The 20,902-nt window shown below is 41.5% G+C and overlaps 2 protein-coding genes across 5 annotated transcripts in view; one reads left to right on the top strand and one right to left on the bottom strand.

Annotated features, from left to right (window-relative positions):
- Positions 1 to 10,519, bottom strand: part of LOC128698800 (cyclin-dependent kinase 5) — a 34,229-nt gene extending 23,710 nt beyond the window's left edge. The window contains exons 1-3 of the mRNA XM_070097739.1: positions 10,406 to 10,519; positions 4,205 to 4,293; positions 1,803 to 1,996 (exon numbers count right to left, since the gene is read on the bottom strand). Coding sequence (XP_069953840.1) covers positions 1,803 to 1,996; positions 4,205 to 4,293; positions 10,406 to 10,442 — 320 coding nt within the window. The 5' untranslated portion in view covers positions 10,443 to 10,519. The remainder of the gene's footprint in view (positions 1 to 1,802; positions 1,997 to 4,204; positions 4,294 to 10,405) is intronic.
- Positions 10,520 to 18,236: 7,717 nt separating this feature from the next.
- Positions 18,237 to 20,902, top strand: part of LOC128698719 (centrosomal protein of 135 kDa) — a 385,751-nt gene continuing 383,085 nt past the window's right edge. The window contains exon 1 of one of the 4 annotated variants that reach the window (XM_070097740.1): positions 18,237 to 18,380. The gene's annotated coding sequence lies outside the window, so the exon portion shown is untranslated. Of the gene's footprint in view, positions 18,381 to 18,532; positions 18,828 to 20,902 lie in introns of those variants that run through there. The other 3 variants (XM_070097743.1, XM_070097744.1, XM_070097742.1) reach the window with 3 other exon arrangements.

The following is a 20,902-nucleotide window of genomic DNA, read 5'->3' as shown; positions in this document are numbered from 1 at the left end:
ATAGTAGTACCAACACTCTTATATGGATGTGAAGCTTGGGTGGTAAATGCAGCAGCGAGGAGACGGTTGGAGGCAGTGGAGATGTCCTGTCTAAGGGCAATGTGTGGTGTAAATATTATGCAGAAAATTCAGAGTGTGGAAATTAGGAGAAGGTGTGGAGTTAATAAAAGCATTAGTCAGAGGGCAGAAGAGGAGTTGTTGAGGTGGTTTGGTCATTTAGAGAGAATGGATCAAAGTAGAATGACATGGAAAGCATATAAATCTATAGGGGAAGGAAAGAGGGGTAGGGGTCGTCCTCGAAAGGGTTGGAAAGAGGGGGTAAAGGAGGTTTTGTGGGCGAGGGGCTTGGACTTCCAGCAAGCGTGCCTGAAAAAAGTAGGTCTTAGACAGGGATGTGTAATGTCACCATGGTTGTTTAATATATTTATAGATGGGGTTGTAAAGGAAGTAAATGCTAGGGTGTTTGGGAGAGGGGTGGGATTAAATTATGGGGAATCAAATTCAAAATGGGAATTGACACAGTTACTTTTTGCTGATGATACTGTGCTTATGGGAGATTCTAAAGAAAAATTGCAAAGGTTAGTGGATGAGTTTGGGAATGTGTGTAAAGGTAGAAAGTTGAAAGTGAACATAGAAAAGAGTAAGGTGATGAGGGTGTCAAATGATTTAGATAAAGAAAAATTGGATATCAAATTGGGGAGGAGGAGTATGGAAGAAGTGAATGTTTTCAGATACTTGGGAGTTGATGTGTCGGCGGATGGATTTATGAAGGATGAGGTTAATCATAGAATTGATGAGGGAAAAAAGGTGAGTGGTGTGTCGAGGTATATGTGGAGTCAAAAAACGTTATCTATGGATGGAGACGAATGATACTTGGGACCTGACGATCTGTTGGAGTGTGAGCAGGGTAATATTTAGTGAAGGGATTCAGGGAAACCGGTTATTTTCTTATAGTCGGACTTGAGTCCTGGAAATGGGAAGTACAGTGCCTGTACTTTAAAGGAGGGGTTTGGGATATTGGCAGTTTGGAGGGATATGTTGTGTATCTTTATACGTATATGCTTCTAAACTGTTGTATTCTGAGCACCTCTGCAAAAGCAGTGATAATGTGTGAGTGTGGTGAAAGTGTTGAATGATGATGAAAGTATTTTCTTTTTGGGGATTTTCTTTCTTTTTTGGGTCACCCTGCCTTGGTGGGAGACGGCCGACTTGTTTAAAAAAAAAAAAAAAAAATATACATACATACATACATACATCCTGCCTTGGTGGGATATGGCCGGTTTGTTGAAAGAAGAAGATATACATAAATAGTATGTAAACACACAGTACCTACAAAATGGTTACCAGAGCTTAAATATATAAGTTATGATGAAAAGCTGAAAACTCTAAAGATGCCTGCAGTGTCAGATAGGAGAAAGGGAAGGAGACATTATATCACATGTAGGATCATAAAAGGACACAAAAGATAACCAGAGGTTACACTTGTAAATTGAGAAAGCAAAGTATATAGTCAAAGGGATATTTGGAAAACTTTCTTGAACAGTGGTAGATAAATGGAATGAATTACAATGAGCTGAAGTAAGTGGTTCAACTACTGGAAATTTTAAAGAATTATGTGATGAAAAAATTAATGAAGATGGGAGACCTGGAACATAGCTCTTTTCCAGTAGCTACATATAGGTAATTACTGATTAGTAATTACCTATTTGTAGCTACAATACAGAGATCAAAATTTCAAAAGACAAAGTAGGTGAATTTGTCCTTAAAAGAACATTTATACTGTATTACCACAATATACTTACAGGAATGATTTAACAATGTCAGGATCTATCTCTCCATTAAGACTATCAAAGTATTTCTTTAAATCTTGATCACAGTGCTCAAACACCAATGTAAGTTTTTTATCCGAATGGAGCACATCATGTAGCCTTACAATGTTCTTATGTTTCAACTCCTTCAGCAGACAGATCTCACGGAGAGCAGATGATGGCACACCCTATAGAGCAATAAGTAACAATTAATTTTTATTTATTATTATTATATTCAGAGGGAAGCCCTAAACCTTGAGAATGGGAGGAGTGGAGGCAATGGGGCAGCTAGACCTTTTGGTGTCCAGGGCGAGTTATACCAATCCCTTCCCCTTTTACCGCCTTCATTCATTCTATTAGACATCATCTATGTCCAATCTATTAGATATTCAGAAATACTTATTTTTCCTTGATAATATTCAACATGAACCACTGAATTTTCATAAAGGTATACAAAAAATAATGGGTTTCTATACGAGCAAATTATTAACCATATAACTGTTAATGTGTGTATAAATTACAATTTATAATTACACTCATTTATGTGTTTTTAAATTTATATAACTGTTTATAATATTTTTGTGGCTAAAAGTCAATATGCTGCATATTGGTTACACATAGTGCTGTTTTATATTCATTCTAATAGTATATATATCACTAATAATAAAATGTGATCAGAATATGAAAGAACAGATTTTAACTTACAAATTTTCATATTTTTATCTTTTCATTTATAAAACATGCATGGAAATGTTTCCACTTAATATCATAACTTTGCCCTAAACCATATTAATGCATTATAACATTCATGCAAAATAACCTCGATGTGGCCTGGATTGATATCACTGACAAATGAGAAACAATGACCAGTTTGAGGCATTTTCTGACACGCTTCATTTATTTTTTAGTTAAATACATAAATTATCACAGTTTTAATTGACACTTCACACTGCTACCTATCTACCTACCAACCGAAAAGGAAAATTCTGCTGAGCAAAAATCTGAACTGTCGCCCAATATGTTCAAGAAAACCACTCGTTTTTTTTTTTTTTTTTTTTTTTTTTAGACATTCATAAAAAACCCACCTTTGTTCAAATCATGTTCCAACTCCTTCCGTGCTAGAAATGCTGAGTGATGCACAAAGCTATTTTTGTGATGCTGAATACGAGGGTTTAGTTTAGGCAAGTTGTAAACCCATTCTTGTTGTTGAATTTGCTTCTCTGATTAGGATAGTTCTGTTTTAATAATTTTAGTTATGACAGTGCCAATCAGTGAAGCTAAAACCTTGGGAAGGTTTAAAAATATGTTACACAAATATATGAGTAATAAGGTTGGATTCTTTGAGTAAGACCTACCTAACATTGGTTACCAGGGTTACTGAAGTTAATTCCTTGGGTAGTTTTGAAAGTATTTATATATTGCTGTATGGTGCATTGCGACTTAGATGAAACACCGTAAGATTTTTTTACATTTTTCCACTGCTTTTATCACATCCCTTTGACTATGCCCCCTGAGGCGGTGGCACCCCCAGTACAGTATTTTGAGTATCTCTCATGTCTGACAACTGAATGTTTGCAGAATTATGGCACCAAAAGGATTTTCAAGAAAATCTGCAAGCAATATTTACCCTGGGTAAATGTTTGGAAAGCAAGAAATGTTTACAAATAATATAATTTGCATAAAAAAGAAGGATTTTAATTCTTTAATTGGACTGAAGATCTGCTAACCTTTTATCATAAGCTTTAAATAGAGCAAAACATATTATAATTAAATAAAACAGTAGCTCATAATTTTTTGCTACTTTAAAATATGAACATACATATTAGGGATGCATAAAATATAGTCAAAGAAGGAACCAGATTGTAATTCTAAAATATTTGGCTTAAATATACTTAAGACTTTGATATATGTTGAACTCTGTAGTAGATGATTAGCTATATGACAAGACTGTAAAAGATATACAAGACTAGGTGAGGTTCTTGCAGTTTGGAGGACCATCCAAACTGTAATGTCTTTGTGCTTCTGGCAAGACAGCAAATGAATGAGTGATGGCGAATGTTTCTTTTTTGTTGGGGGGGGAGTAACCCTACCTCAGTAAGGAATGGCCAGTGTGTTCAAAAAAAAAAAAATAGTTTAATGATGTACATAACTGCCCAGCTGGGTCTGACAGGCCCATTCATGAGTTGTGGGTGCACAATAAAGTAGCTGGTGTGGTGGCTTAAAGTAAAAATCCTGAGCCCCTCTATTAGCATAAACAACTTAGTGACAATGACAACAACTTGGTGACAATGGAAACAACATGGTAAATATGGAAATACAACTAATAGTTTGTTTAAAAAGGAAGCACATCTTAATGACAATGGAGATAGTTAACTATGTTACTTATACGTACTTACTTCATCATCATCATCTAGACGGACTCGCTTTAGGGCAACAATTTCCTGGGTCTCTCGGTTCTTGGCCTTAAACACAGTACCATAGGTACCTGAAATATGAATAAATATTACAGTTTAACCCTTTGACTGTTTTGGTCGTATATATATGTCTTATGAGCCACCGTGTTTGACGTATATACATGTATACTCTAGCAGCTTCAAATCAAGCAGGAGAAAGCTGGTAAGCCCACACGTGAGAGAATGTATCTGTGTGGTCAGTGTGCACCATATAAAAAAAATCCTGGAACACGCAGTGCATAATGAGAAAAAAAACTCCGACTTTTTTTTTTATTTAAATGCCGACTTTGTGGTCTATTTTCGTATAGTATTTATGGTTGTATTCTCGTTTTCTTGGTCTCATTTGATAGAATGGAAAACATATTATAGAAATAGAGGTGATTTTGATTGGTTTTACTATAAAAAAGAACCTGGAAATGGAGCTCCAAGTAGAGGAATGTTTGATTTTTGCCAATGTTCAAAAGTAAACAAATGATGTCATTGTCCAATAAATGTCCAACTAGCTATTCTAATATGCAGTCATGAATGGGTTGACATTATTTGTACAATTATTGCAGTATTGCAGTAGTCTGCATAACAGTAAATCTTCTATTTTTTGTTTGAATAAAAATTCAAAATAGAAAGCAAGAGTAATATCAGAGGGGCCTGGAGACGTGACAGATGAACAAAGAAAATGTTATTTTAGAGCCAGGAATGTCTGCACTGTTCATTCTGAACCTTATTTTGAAACTCATATTTTTTAATTTTCGTGAAATTGACCAAATTGCAAATTTCTGACTACGTTACTGGGTAGTTGAAATCGGTAAATGAGCAGTTTCTTGCACTCAATCGATAGAAAAAACAAAGTTCATAAGAAATACCTATGAGCTTGGTTGACTGGAACAATGGAATTAGCAGAAAATAGGGCTCAAAGTGGACAAAATCTCTGATTTGTAAATATCGCCGAGGTCGCTAACTTCGCGAGAGCGTAATTCCGTCAGTTTTCCATCAAATTTCGTTCTTTTGGTGTCAATACAATCGGGAAAAGATTCTCTATCATTTCATAAGAATTTTTTTTTTTTTTTTTTTTAAATTCTGCAACACCAGGAGACACCTCAGGATTGGGGGTTGCGACAGTCAAGGGGTTAAACTAAGTAGCCATTATGTTTTATTACATTTTCTCTTATGCTCCAGATGACCCTCTTGAAAAATGAGGGGAAGTAAGAAGTGGGATATGAAAAATGAGCAGGGAGGGGGAGAAACGTGAAGTTAGGAAAGGATAAAGGAGGAAATGGAAAGGGATGAAGGAAGGAGGGAAGGGGAAGAGGAGAGAGAGAGAAAAAAAAGAGTAGATAGATAGACAGATTAATTATACTATATACATGTATACATATGTCATGCCGAACAGGTAAGAGTGGTCAATTACCAAGAACTCATTTAGAATTAAGTCCTTTCTAAAGTTTTCTCTTATATGTTTAAAGATATATTTTTTGCATTTAGATTAACGTAAAAATAAATAATTTTGTACGTTAATCTAAACCTTATATATTTTTTTATTATTATCACACTGGCCGATTCCCACCAAGGGAGGGTGGCCCGAAAAAGAAAAACTTTCACCATCATTCACTCCATCACTGTCTTGCCAGAAGGGTGCTTTACACTACAGTTTTTAAAATGCAACATTAACACCCCTCCTTCAGAGTGCAGGCACTGTACTTCCCATCTCCAGGACTCAAGTCTGGCCTGCAGGTTTCCCTGAACCCCTTCATAAATGTTACTTTGCTCACACTCCAACAGCACGTCAAGTATTAAAAACCATTCGTCTCCATTCACTTCTATCAAACACGCTCACGCACGCCTGCTGGAAGTCCAAGCCCCTCGCACACAAAACCTCCTTTACCCCCTCCCTCCAACCTTTCCTAGGCCGACCCCTACCCCGCCTTCCTTCCACTACAGACTCATACACTCTTGAAGTCATTCTGTTTCGCTCCATTCTCTCTACATGTCCGAACCACCTCAACAACCCTTCCTCAGCCCTCTGGACAACAGTTTTGGTAATCCCGCACCTCCTCCTAACTTCCAAACTACGAATTCTCTGCATTATATTCACACCACACATTGCCCTCAGACATGACTCCACTGCCTCCAGCCTTCTCCTTGCTGCAACATTCATCACCCACGCTTCACACCCATATAAGAGTGTTGGTAAAACTATACTCTCATACATTCCCCTCTTTGCCTCCAAGGACAAAGTTCTTTGTCTCCACAGACTCCTAAGTGCACTACTCACCCTTTTCCCCTCATCAATTCTATGATTCACCTCATCCTTCATAGACCCATCCGCTGACACGTCCACTCCCAAATATCTGAATACATTCACCTCCTCCATACTCTCTCCCTCCAATCTGATATCCAATCTTTCATCACCTAATCTTTTTGTTATCCTCATAACCTTACTCTTTCCTGTATTCACTTTTAATTTTCTCCTTTTGCACACCCTATCAAATTCATCCACCAATCTCTGCAACTTCTCTTCAGAATCTCCCAAGAGCACAGTGTCATCAGCAAAGAGCAACTGTGACAACTCCCACTTTATGTGTGATTCTTTATCTTTTAACTCCACGCATTTACTTCTCTTACAACCCCATCTATAAATATATTAAACAACCACGGTGACATCACACATCCTTATCTAAGGCCTACTTTTACTGGGAAATAATTTCCCTCTTTTCTATGTACTCTAACTTGAGCCTCACTATCCTCGTAAAAACTCTTCACTGCTTTCAGTAACCTACCTCCTACACCATACACCTGCAACATCTGCCACATTGCCCCCCTATCCACCCTGTCATACACCTTTTCCAAATCCATAAATGCCACAAAGACCTCTTTAGCCTTATCTAAATACTGTTCACTTATATGTTTCACTGTAAACACCTGGTCCACACACCCCCTACCTTTCCTAAAGCCTCCTTGTTCATCTGGTATCCTATTCTCCGTCTTACTTTTAATTCTTTCAATAATAACTCTACCATACACTTTACCAGGTATACTCAACAGACTTATCCCCCTATAATTTTTGCACTCTCTTTTGTCCCCTTTGCCTTTATACAAAGGAACTATGCATGCTCTCTGCCAATCCCTAGGTACCTTACCCTCTTCCATACATTTATTAAATAATTGCACCAACCACTCCAAAACTATATCCCCACCTGCTTTTAACATTTCTATCTTTATCCCATCAACCCCAGCTGCCTTATCCCCTTTCATTTTACCTACTGCCTCATGAACTTCCCCCACACTCACAACTGGCTCTTCCTCACTCCTACAAGATGTTATTCCTCCTTGCCCTATACACGAAATCACAGCTTCCCTATCTTCATCAACATTTAACAATTCCTCAAAATATTCCCTCCATCTTCCCAATACCTCTAACTCTCCATTTAATAACTCTCCTCTCCTATTTTTAACTGACAAATCCATTTGTTCTCTAGGCTTCCTAAACTTGTTAATCTCACTCCAAAACTTTTTCTTATTTTCAACAAAATTTGTTGATAACATCTCACCCACTCTCTCATTTGCTCTCTTTTTACATTGCTTCACCACTTTCTTAACCTCTCTCTTTTTCTCCATATACTCTTTCCTCCTTGCATCACTTCTACTTTGTAAAAACTTCTCATATGCTAACTTTTTCTCCCTTACTACTCTCTTTACATCATCATTCCACCAATCGCTCCTCTTCCCTCCCTCACCCACTTTCCTGTAACCACAAACTTCTGCTGAACACTCTAACACTACATTTTTAAACCTACCCCATACCTCTTCGACCCCATTGCCTATGCTCTCATTAGCCCATCTATCCTCCAATAGCTGTTTATATCTTTCCCTAACTGCCTCCTCTTTTAGTTTATAAACCTTCACCTCTCTCTTCCCTGATGCTTCTATTCTCCTTGTATCCCATCTACCTTTTACTCTCAGTGTAGCTACAACTAGAAAGTGATCTGATATATCTGTGGCCCCTCTATAAACATGTACATCCTGAAGTCTACTCAACAGTCTTTTATCTACCAATACATAATCCAACAAACTACTGTCATTTCGCCCTACATCATATCTTGTATACTTATTTATCCTCTTTTTCTTAAAATATGTATTACCTATAACTAAACCCCTTTCTATACAAAGTTCAATCAAAGGGCTCCCATTATCATTTACACCTGGCACCCCAAACTTACCTACCACACCCTCTCTAAAAGTTTCTCCTACTTTAGCATTCAGGTCCCCTACCACAATTACTCTCTCACTTGGTTCAAAGGCTCCTATACATTCACTTAATATCTCCCAAAATCTCTCTCTCTCCTCTGCATTCCTCTCTTCTCCAGGTGCATACACGCTTATTATGACCCACTTCTCGCATCCAACCTTTACTTTAATCCACATAATTCTTGAATTTACACATTCATATTCTCTTTTCTCCTTCCATAACTGATCATTTAACATTACTGCTACCCCTTCCTTTGCTCTAACTCTCTCAGATACTCCAGATCTAATCCCAATTAAAAATATTGTAGATAAGTTTACAATTTAATAATAAACAAACACAATGTAATATATTTTTTCGTTAGGTTCAGAATCATTTTTGCAAGGACCATAACATTGTATCAATCGCATCTGCTAGAAAAATGACAGGATGGATAATGAGAACCTTCAAAACTAGGGAGGCCAAGCCCATGATGACACACTTCAGGTCACTTGTTCTATCTAGGCTGGAATATTGCTGCACACTAACAGCACCTTTCAAGGCAGGTGAAATTGCCGACCTAGAAAATGTACAGAGAACCTTCACAGCGTGCATAACGGAGATAAAACACCTCAATTACTGGGAGCGCTTGAGGTTCCTAAACCTGTATTCCCTGGAACGCAGGAGGGAGAGATACATGATTATATACACCTGGAAAATCCTAGAGGGACTAGTACCGAACTTGCACACGAAAATCACTCACTATGAAAGCAAAAGACTTGGCAGACGATGCACCATCCCCCCAATGAAAAGCAGGGGTGTCACTAGCACTTTAAGAGACCATACAATAAGTGTCAGGGGCCCGAGACTGTTCAACTGCCTCCCAGCACACATAAGGGGGATTACCAACAGACCCCTGGCAGTCTTCAAGCTGGCACTGGACAAGCACCTAAAGTCAGTTCCTGATCAGCCGGGCTGTGGCTCGTACGTTGGTTTGCGTGCAGCCAGCAGCAACAGCCTGGTTGATCAGGCTCTGATCCACCAGGAGGCCTGGTCACAGACCGGGCCGCGGGGGCGTTGACCCCCAGAACTCTCTCCAGGTAAACTCCAGGTAAATACACAAATTTTTGCTTGCCTTATTCGGCAAGAAAAGTGTTGCTATTTATGCCAAAATCGCAAGTTTTACCTATTTGGCACATTATATGTATGTATATATATACATTACACGTACATACAATAAGATCACAGAAGACAAGTGGTATCACAATATGTAGAACAACCACTGTGAAAAGAATAGTGAACTTCCTAGCGCTTATGTGATTTCTCACATAATCAAGGAGCTGAAAATGTTTATCAGTTTATTTATTTTGATCAATATTGGTGTGTATATTTTTTCTAACTCATGAGATCACCTTCATCATCCTTCAAAGTATTTGTTCCATTGACTTTATGTTATTGTGTCATGTGGAGAGCAGAAGTGATCAGCATAGTTGAACCCACAGGGGTCGTTGATTGACTAGGAAAATGGAAGACAATTAGGATCAATCAAAGGAAGACGAGGACAGATCTAGTTCCTTGGATCAGGAGCCTCTCGTTGCTATCAAAGCACCTCCTTGAAGTGGGACATAAAAATGTCTTTTTATACCTATTGCCAGCTCACCTTAGTGTTAATAAATTATTGTAGGTCGCCTTTTAAGGAAGAACTCCCAATAGAAAGAGGTCATACTGCTGTATTATATTGCCGTTAACAACTGTTCTGGATAATAATGACATATCTTGGTGTACGTGAACGAGCGCTCAGCCCAACAGATCTGCTGTAACAAGAGCTTGACCTAACTTATAACAATAATCATAGGCTCCCACGGGAATATGACTCCTAGGAGCTCTGGGGTATATGCGGCCAGTACTAGCATTGAGTATAATACCTTCGCCAATCTTCTCCAACTTCTCGTATTTCTGCATGTTGTTGTTGTTGGTTATAGAGGTTGTGACAGATTGAGTCGTAAAGATTACTGATGAACCTTTGGAGTCGGCCGAACGAAGCCTCAATGTTCAGGCCAGGGAGTCCACCTGTCCTGTGGCTCAGTTGGTGGACCATTCGTCTTACACACTGAGTGTCCGTGGCTAACATAATATAAGATAAAATAAGATTTTGTTCAGATTTTTAACCCCGGAGGTTAGTCACCCAGGATAACCTAAGAAAGACAGAGCATCATCGAGGACTGTCGCTCTTATTTCCACTGGGGTCCTCAATCTTGTCCCCCAGGATGGGACCCACACCAGTTGACTAACACCTAGGTACCTACTTGCTTGCTAGGGGAACGGAACAGCAGTTGTAAGGAAATACTCCCAATGTTTCCGCCCATGCCGGGGATCGAACCACGGACACGTGTGTGAAGCGAATGTGTTGCCTACCAGGCCACGGGGCACCGTCATGAGTGGAAACGTGGGCATAAGATAAGATAAGATTTCGTTCGGATTTTTAACCCCGGAGGGTTAGCCACCCAGGATAACCCAAGAAAGTCAGTGCGTCATCGAGGACTGTCTAACTTATTTCCATTGGGGTCCTTAATCTTGTCCCCCAGGATGCGACCCACACCAGTCGACTAACACCCAGGACAACAGGTGTAAGGAAACGTGTCGAATGTTTCCACCGGCCGGGAATCGAACCCGGGCCCTCCCTGTGTGAAGCGGGAGCTTTAGCCACCAGGCCACCGGGCCACAGGCATATTTCTTTACAACTGTTGTCCCTATTTACCTAAGAGTAGGTACGTAGGTACCTGGGTGTTATTCGACTGGTGTGGGTCCAGTGGCGTGCTGAGGAGGGGGGCGAAAGGGTGGTGCCCCCGGGCATCCAAATGGAGGGGCATCCAATTAAAGAGGGAAATAAGATAATGATTTTGAAATTTCAGAAGTGATAAATGAGTAAAAGGACACAAGTGCAACTAATGTGACATATCATTGTGGCAACGTTTCGCTCTCCAGGAGCTTTATCAAACTTGATAAAGCTCCTGGAGAGCGAAATATTACCACAATAAAATGCCACATTAGTTACATTGGTGTTCTTTTTCCTAACATATTGTCGGTAATTCTACCAACTTTATTACAGTGATAAATGAATTTTTGGAGGCTCACGGCACTAGAGAGGCAGTGACTAGCCCTTTATTCCTTTAACATGATGTAACCTTTATGTCCAGAGAAAATAGTGCCCCCCAATTGAAGATGAACATGCAAGGGAGAAATTAAAAAAAGGAATGTTCAGACTTTGCAAATTATTATGATAATGATGTGGCAGCTATTCAGTTATATGACGAAATTGTTGATTTTGTGATGCTCCTTCGAGCTGGAGGGAATAGAATTCCCCTGATCCTAAAGATGCTCTGTAGTCTTTACTGCAGTTTGGGAGGGATGTCTTTCCGACGCTGTGTGTTTCATACCTGGAGGGTTTCGGGGGTCAACGCCCCCGCGGCCCGGTCTGAGACCAGGTCTCATGGTGGATCAGGATCTGATCAACCAGGCTGCTACTGCTGGCCGCACGCAAGCTGACGTTAGAACCACAATCCGGTTGGTCAGGTACTGACTTTAGGTGCCTGTCCAGTACCGTCTTGAAGACAGCCAGGGGTCTATTGGTAATCCCCCTTATGTATGCTGGGAGGCAATTGAACAGTCTTGGGCCCCGGACACTTATTGTGTTGTCTCTCAGTGTACACGTGGGGCCCCTGCTTTTCATCGGGGGAATGTTGCATCTCCTGCCGAGTCTTTTGCTTTCATATGGAGTGAATTTCGTGTGCAGGCATAACACCAGACACAAACATCTCTACGACATTCCCCGTGTCCGACTAAACCTTTACAAAAATTCAATGTATGTCAAAGGCCCTAAAATCTGGAATACCCTACCTGAGAACTCTAGAACTGCAGACACATTCATCACCTTCAAAACTACCATTAGAAAACATCTTATCTCCCTGATACACCCCGTCAACTAACTACACGAATACCACCTGGTGGTTCACACTTACACTCGCTCACTCATTTGACCATAAACAGAAATATTAATCTCAGTCTTAAAATAATGAATCCTGTGATACTCCAATACTGAAACTATATACTGTGCCAAAACAAAAGCATTCACATTGCTAAACTCATAAACTAGTATTTAGTCACTTAGCCATAAGACCAACTTACCTCATAATTTGTAATATTTTACAATTAAGAATAAAACTAAGTATGCCCGAAATGCCTAGCCATGCTAAGCGTTCTAGTGGTACACTCTGTAATCACAATTTTACTACATGTAAACCAAACAATAACCAAATTTCTGTAAACTCAGCATTGTAATCCTTATAGAGAATAAACTTTGAATTTGAATTTGAATTGAATTTGAAATGTATATTATCATATATCTCTCTCCCCTGCGTTCGAGGGAATACGGGTTATCCTAGGTTCTCTACACATATGCTGCTATGTATGATAATTCTATGTAACTGTATTTGTGTATACCTGAATAAACTTACTTACTTACTTAATCAAGGACTTTCAACAGTTCCCGGTAGTTTAGGTGCCTTATCGCACTTATGTGTGCCGTGAAAGTTCTTTGCACAATCTCCAGGTCTGCAATGTCGCCAGCCTTGAAGGGGGCCGTTAGTGTACAGCAGTATTCCAGCCTAGAGAGCACAAGCGATTTGAAGAGAATCATCATGGGCTTGGCGTCCCTAGTTTTGAAGGTTCCCATTATCCGTCCTATCATTTTCCTAGCGGATGAGGTAGATTCATTGTTGTGGTCTTTGAAGGTGAGATACTCAGATATTATCACTCCCAGGTCCTTCACATTACTTTCCAGCTCTATTGTATGGTTAGAATTTGTGGTATACCGTGACACATTTTTAATTTCTTCAAGTTTTCCATATCTGAATAGTTGAAATTTCTCCTCTTTGAACTTCATATTGTTTTGAGTGGCCCATTCGAAGATTTGGTTGATGTCCGCTTGGACGCTTGGAGTCTCGCAGTGTCCTCGATGGAGGTCACTGCCGTGGTGATCCGGGTGTCATCAGCAAAGGAAGACACGGAGCTATGGCTTACATCTCTGCCTATGTCAGAAATGAGGATGAGGAATAGAATGGGAGCGAGTACTGTGCCTTGTGGAACAGAGCTTTTTACCATGGCTGCTTGGGACTTTACTCTATTTATTATTACTCTTTGTATTCTATTTGTCAGGAAGTTGTAGATCCTTCTACCAAATTTTCCCATTATTCCTTTATCCAGCATTTTGTGTGCTATTACACCTTGGTCACACTTGTCGAAACCTTTCATTGCCTCTGTAACTTGCTCAGCTATCAAAACTTTGAGGCCCAGTCCCTGGACCCATTATGTACCTCTGTAATCTTTTGACTACCGCCCACAGGATGGGTATGGGGTGCATAATAAACATATTAAACTAACTAAAAAAGTCTGTGTATACTATATCTGTATTTTGTTTATCCTCTACAGCATCCAGGACCTTGTCACAGTGGTCCAGTAGCTGGGACAGGCAGGAGCGACCCGCTCTAAACCCGTGTTGCCCTGGGTTGTGTAATTGATGGGTATCCAGGTGGTTGGCGATCTTGCTTCTTAGAACCCTCTCAAAGATTTGTATGAGTTTACCTGGAGAGAGTTCCGGAGATCAACGCCCCCGCTATCGGTCTGTAGTTCTTTGCAATTGCTTTACTGCCACCTTTGTGGAGTGGGGCTATGTCTGTTGTTTTTAGTGTGTGTGTGGGATTTGTGGAGTGGGGCTATGTCTGTTGTTTTTAGTGTGTGTGGGATGACCCCTGTGTCCATGCTCCTGCTCCCTCTCCATAAAATGCTGCAGGCACGCGATAGGGGCTTCTTGCAATTCTTGATGAACACGGAGTTCCACGAGTCTGGGCCTGGGGCAGAGTGCATGGGCATGTCATTAATTGCCTCTTCAAAGTCTTGTTGAGTTAGAATAATATCCGAGATTTTTAGGATGACCAAATTTTGGGTTTCGTTCATAAAGAATTCATTTGGTTTGTCGACCCTTAGAGTGAGCAGTGGCTCGCTTACAATCACTGCTTACAATCACATTTTCTGTCGCAGGTTGTGAAGGTCACACACTGAGGTCCGGAGTTCGAATCTCCTCCGGTACGGCTGGAAAACATTAGGGACATATTTCCATAAGACACCTGCTGTCCCTGTCCCTGTTCACCCATCAGTTTAAAATGGGTACCTGGGTGTTAGTCGACTAGTGTGGGTCGCATCCTGGGACAGAACTGACCTAATTTGCCCGAAATGCTCAGCATAACAAGGGGCTTTCCACATAGTAATAATAATGTATCATTGATGTCAGCTAGGCCTCTATAGCATGTACATGTACTTGTAGGAAATAAAGGTATTATTGTTATTATTATCATCTGAGGTCTTGAATGTCACAGGAGCGACTGACCAATCTGGCTTTAATAAGCATTGAAAAAGAATTTCTCACAGCTGATGTAAAAAGTGAAGTAGATAAAGTGTTTTCTGACAGGAGATATCATTTTGGGAAAAGAACTTAATAAATTTGGTTGATTTATATTTAAATCGAATAAAGTGTTTATTTCATGTTTCATGTGTTTACATATTCAAAATATCACCCTTTCTCATAATATTTCTCAGTACTAGGCCTCATACTTGAGTCTTTGGGGCATACTATCAAGGAGTTGGCCCCGGGCATCACCAAACCTCTGCACGCCACTGTGTGGGTCGCATCCTGGGGGACAAGATTGAAGGACCCCAATGGAAATAAGAGTCTTCGATGACGCACTGACTCTCTTGGGTTATCCTGGGTGGCTAACCCTCCAGGTTAAAAATTTGAACAAATTTTATTTTATATCTTATCAAAACTAGAAATGTCATGAGTGACGGTGCTTTCATCTGCTGCACCTCATCTAACTCCATTATGTGGACCCACTTTTACCTAACTATGCTTCTGTCATCAAGGCTGCATTGCTGAGCACCTGCTCCTGGGCTAGAGGACTGATTTCCTCGTCTTCAATCTCTTCAGTCTTCTGATTTTGTTGCTGGTTGGCGAAGCGTCTCCCTTCAATGAAGGTTCCTTGATGCTGGTGAGGGGCTCTTGATCTAAGGAATTGGATCTGTACTCTTATTCCCTGAATTAAGCCTAAATGCCTTCCATCTTACCTCCACAGACACTGTATAGTCTGTGGTGCGGCGTCTTCATGATGAGGCGTCTTCATGATGGGGCGTCTTCATGATGGGGCGTCTTCATGATGGGGCGTCTTCATGGTGGGGCATCTTCATGATGGGGCGTCTTCATGGTGGGGCATCGTCTTCATGGTGGAGCGTCTTCACGATGGGGCATCTTCATGGTGGGGCGTCGTCTTCGTGGGGCGTCATCATGGTGGGGCGTCTTCATGGTGGGGCATCGTCTTCGTGGGGCGTCGTCATCATGGTGGGGCGTCTTCATGGTGGGGCGTCTTCATGGGGGGGCGTCTTCATGGTGGGGATGTGCTATTGTTGCACATATGTCTAATTCTTCAACTTATTGTCATTATATCCATTGCTGCTATGAAAGATGAATGAAATGTTTTTTGAAGAGACTGCAGTCTAACAGTGACTATTTTGGTGGTAATGAGATACTTTTTTTTAAGATTATAACCCCATACTATATTGTCTTCTATAGCTATATGAAGAAATTTGTAATATTTAAATTGGCTGTAATATATTTTTCGCTATTTAGCCATGCGTGGTGAGGTCCAGTAAACACCCATTGTACAGTCTCTAATTCTATATTTTTTGCACTTTCACTCACTGGCTGAGCATCAGACGCACAGTCAACTAACAGCTAAGGCAACACAACTAATTCTCTTTCCGGAAGAAACCTTGTTTGTTTTCCAATTTCGCAAATATTTGGGCAACATATATTTCTAGGGATTCCGGCAGGCTGGGCTCAAAAAAAGGCGTATCTCCTGGACTACCGGGAGGCTGGGCTAAAGAAAGCGTACCTCCCGGACTACCGAGAGGCTGGGCTCAACTCCTGGACTACCGAGAGGCTGGGCTCAAAAAAAGGCGTACCTCCTGGACTACCGAGAGGCTGGGCTCAAAAAAAGCGTTCCTCCTGGACTACCGGGAGGCTTGACTCAAAAAAAGCATACCTCCTGGGCTACCGAGAGGCTGGGCTCAAAAAAAGCGTACCTCCTGGACTACCGGGAGGCTGGACTCAAAAAAAGCGTACCTCCTGGACTACCGAGAGGCTGGGCTCAAGAAAGCATACCTCCTGGGCTACCGAGAGGCTGGACTCAAAAAAAGCATACCTCCTGGGCTACCGAGAGGCTGGGCTAAAAAAAAAAGCATACCTTCTAGACGACCGGGAGGCTGGACTCAAAAAAAAGCGTACCTCCTGGACTACCGAGAGGCTGGGCTCAAAAAAGCGTACCTCCTGGGCTACCGAGAGGCTGGACTAAAAAAAAACGTAACTCCTGGGCTACCGAGAGGCCGGGCTCAAGAAAGCGTACCTCCTGGGCTACCGAGAGGCTGGGCTAAAAAAAAAAAGTATACCTTCTAGACTACCGGGAGGCTGACTAAAAAAAAACAAGTGTACCTCCTGGAATACCGAGAGGCTGGACTCAAAAAAATAAAGTGTACCTTCTAGACTACCGAGAGGATGGGCTCAAAAAAAGCGTCCTTCCTAGACTACCGAGAGACTGGACTCAAAAAAAGCGTCCTTCCTGGACTACCGAGAGGCTGGGCTAAAAAAAAAAAGCGTCCTTCCTGGACTTCTGAGAGGCTGGGCTCAAAACAAAGCGTTATTCCTGGACTACCGAGAGGCTGGGCTCAAAAAAAAGCGTACCTTCTAGACTACCGGGAGGCTGGGCTCAAAAAAAGCGTCCTTCCTGGACTACCGAGAGGCTGGGCTAAAAAAAAAGTGTCCTTCCTGGACTACCGAGAGACTGGGCTCAAAAAAGGCGTCCTTCCTGGACTACCGGGAAGCTGGGCTCAAAAAAAGTCCTTCTTGGACTACCGGGAAGCTTGGCTCAAAAAAGCGTCCTTCCTGGACTACCGGGAAGCTGGACTCAAAAAAGCGTCCTTCCTGGACTACCTGGAGGCTGGGCTCAAAAAAGCGTCCTTCCTGGACTACCGGGAAGCTGGGCTCAAAAAAAGCGTCCTTCCTGGACTACCGAGAGGCTGGGCTCAAAAAAAGCATCCTTGCTGGACTACCGGGAAGCTGGGCTCAAAAATAGCGTCCTTCCTGGACTACCGGAAAGCTGGGCTAAAAAAAAGCGTCCTTCCCGGACTACCAGGAAGCTGGGCTCAAAAAAAAGCGTCCTTCCTGGACTACCGGGAAGCCGGGCTCAAAAAAGCGTCCTTCCTGGACTATCGGGAAGCCGGGCTCAAAAAAGCGTCCTTCCTGGACTACCGGGAAGCCGGGCTCAAAAAAGCGTCCTTCCTGGACTACCGGGAAGCTGGGCTCAAAAAAAGCGTCCTTCCTGGACTACCGGGAAGCCGGGCTCAAAAAAGCGTCCTTCCTGGACTACCGGGAAGCTGGGCTCAAAAAAGGCGTCCTTCCTGGACTACCGGGAAGCTGGGCTCAAAAAAGGCGTCCTTCCTGGACTACCGGGAAGCTGGGCTCAAAAAAGGCGTCCTTCCTGGACTACCGGGAAGCTGGGCTCAAAAAAGGCGTCCTTCCTGGACTACCGGGAAGCTGGGCTCAAAAAAGGCGTACAGTTTGGAGTCTCTTAATAACCCCAACACCAGGAGCAATAACACCGCTCCTTATTGGTTGAGGCAGACCTCTCATGTAAGCTACAAGCTGATTGGTTACTTCCAAGTTCTAGTATTTGAGCTGCGTTACAAGTGTTTTCCTTCAAAATTATGCTCAGGGACATCTTTCTCGCCAAATATTAGGTAATTAACACGTTTCTTCAAGGTATACGTGGCAGATGTGTAAGGAAAAAATGATTTGTCCCAGCTAAGCGAAATATTAAAGTAAAGTGGTGGTCCAGACTGAAAGAATTTACTATGACTGACTTTGGTGGGTTACCTTAATAAGTTATATTGTTAACGTGACATAGACTAGACTAGACCAGACCAGACCAGACCAGACCAGACAGACTAGACAGAACGAACCAGACAGGCCAGACTAGACTTCAGACCAGACCAGACAATCGAACCAGACAGACAGACCAGACAGACAGACCAGACAGACAGACAGACAGACAGACAGACCAGACAGACAGACCAGACAGATCGAACCAGACATAGACCAGACAGACGGACAAGACTAGACTTCAGACCAGACCAGATCAAATCCCAATGGAAATAAGTCACTTTGACTTTCCTAGGTTATCCTTGGTAATTTACATATATGCTGCTATGTATGATAATTTATGTAACTGTACCTGTACATGAATAGCTCGGTTAATTATCCCGTAGCTTGATTGCTACCACACTCAGATCACACACTGAGGTCAGTGGTTCGATCCCCTTTATGAGTGGTGAAATTATGACGTGTTTCCATAAGACACCTGCTGTCCATGTTCACCTAGTACTAAAATAGGTACCTGGGTGTTAGTCAACTGGTGTGGGTTGCATCCTGGGGAGAAAATTGACCTAGTTTGCAGGAAATGCTCTGCATAACGAGGTTTTTCTATATACATGTAGTAGTATGTCATTGATGTCAGCTAGACCTGTATATCTTGTACGTGTACTTGTAGAAATAAAGATATTAAATTATTATACTTACACCAGATCAAATATACTTAGCTAAACAGACCTGACCAGACAAGATCAAACCAAGCAAGAACAGACCAGACAAGAGAAGTTCAAACCAAGCAAAAACAGACCAGACAAGACAAGATCAAGCCAAGCAAGAACAGACCAGACAAGACAAGATCAAGCCAAGCAAGATCAGACCAGACAAGACAAGATCAAACCAAGCAAGATCAGACCAGACAAGACAAGATCAAGCCAAGCAAGAACAGACCTGACCAGACAAGATCAAACCAAGCAAGAACAGACCAGACAAGACAAGATCAAACCAAGCAAGAACAGACCAGACAAGACAAGATCAAACCAAGCAAGAACAGACCAGACAAGACAAGATCAAGCCAAGCAAGAACAGACCAGACAAGACAAGATCAAGCCAAGCAAGAACAGACCAGACAAGACAAGATCAAGCCAAGCAAGATCAGACCAGACAAGACAAGATCAAGCCAAGCAAGATCAGACCAGACAAGACAAGATCAAACCAAGCAAGATCAGACCAGACAAGACAAGATCAAACCAAGCAAGATCAGACCAGATAAGATCAGACTAGACAAGACAAGATCAGACCAGATTACAGAGGCAGACACCAGACCAGACCAAACAAGATTAGACTAGACCACACCTTGCCACAAACAAGTAGACCACACAGACAGATACACACATACATATACATAAACATACATCCATATACATACATCTGTATAAATACATCCATATCCATACATATACATACATGTACTTATGTATTATTCTGAAGCTGTATGTGTTGATGATCAACACATACAGAGGGCTGGCCCCATGCTATAACTTTGTCTCAGTAGGGTCAGAGACCCTCGAATCATGGGGCAAGTGTGCTCTAAAATTCCTCAAAGAATTAGGTGAAAAACTCATCGCAGAAACCCAGGACACCAGAGCAACCAGCTTCCTCTTTCAGAAACTCAGTGTTGCAATCCAGAGAGATAATGCCTGCAGCATTCTGGGCATGCGGCCCACTGCTGGGGAGCTGGGTTATGTATTTGAGATGTGTAGGCCCTGAGATGTCATGCAAGGAAGATACTAGTGAAATTCCAGAAATAAATTATGTAGAACAGGACGATAATAAACTATGCACGATTAGGGTAACTAGTGACAAGGTCCTCAGACAAATAGAGAAATTAAAACCTAACAAATCCCCAGGCCCTGATGAACTGTTTGCAAGGGTTTTAAAGGAAGGTAAAGAGGAACTTAGCATACCTTTGGCTAATCTTTTCAATATATCACTACAAACTGGCATAGTGCCCGACAGGTGGAAAATGGCAAATGTAATACCTATTTACAAGGCAGGTGACAGGTCCTTAGCTTCGAATTATAGACCAATAAGCCTTACTTCCATAGTTGGTAAATTTATGGAATCAATAATTGCCAAGACAATTCATAGCCACCTTGAAATAGCATAAATTGATTAATGAATTCAGCACGGTTTTACAAAGGAGCTTTTCTGTCTTACGAATTTACTAACTTTCTTCACTAAGGTATTTGAGGAGGTAGATCATGGTATTAAAGATAAAGATGTTTATTTTGACAAATTACAGTACATGGTTGTACAGAGGACTATAATAGTTGGGTGTACATGCCAAAAGCCCCTTTTTATGCAGAGCATTTTGGGCAAACTTAAAGATTAA

The sequence above is a fragment of the Cherax quadricarinatus genome, chromosome 59, assembly GCF_038502225.1.
Source record: "Cherax quadricarinatus isolate ZL_2023a chromosome 59, ASM3850222v1, whole genome shotgun sequence".
In the NCBI taxonomy this organism is placed as follows: domain Eukaryota; kingdom Metazoa; phylum Arthropoda; class Malacostraca; order Decapoda; family Parastacidae; genus Cherax; species Cherax quadricarinatus.
Note: the sequence above shows the minus strand (reverse complement) of the source record. Positions and strands in the feature narration are given on the sequence as shown.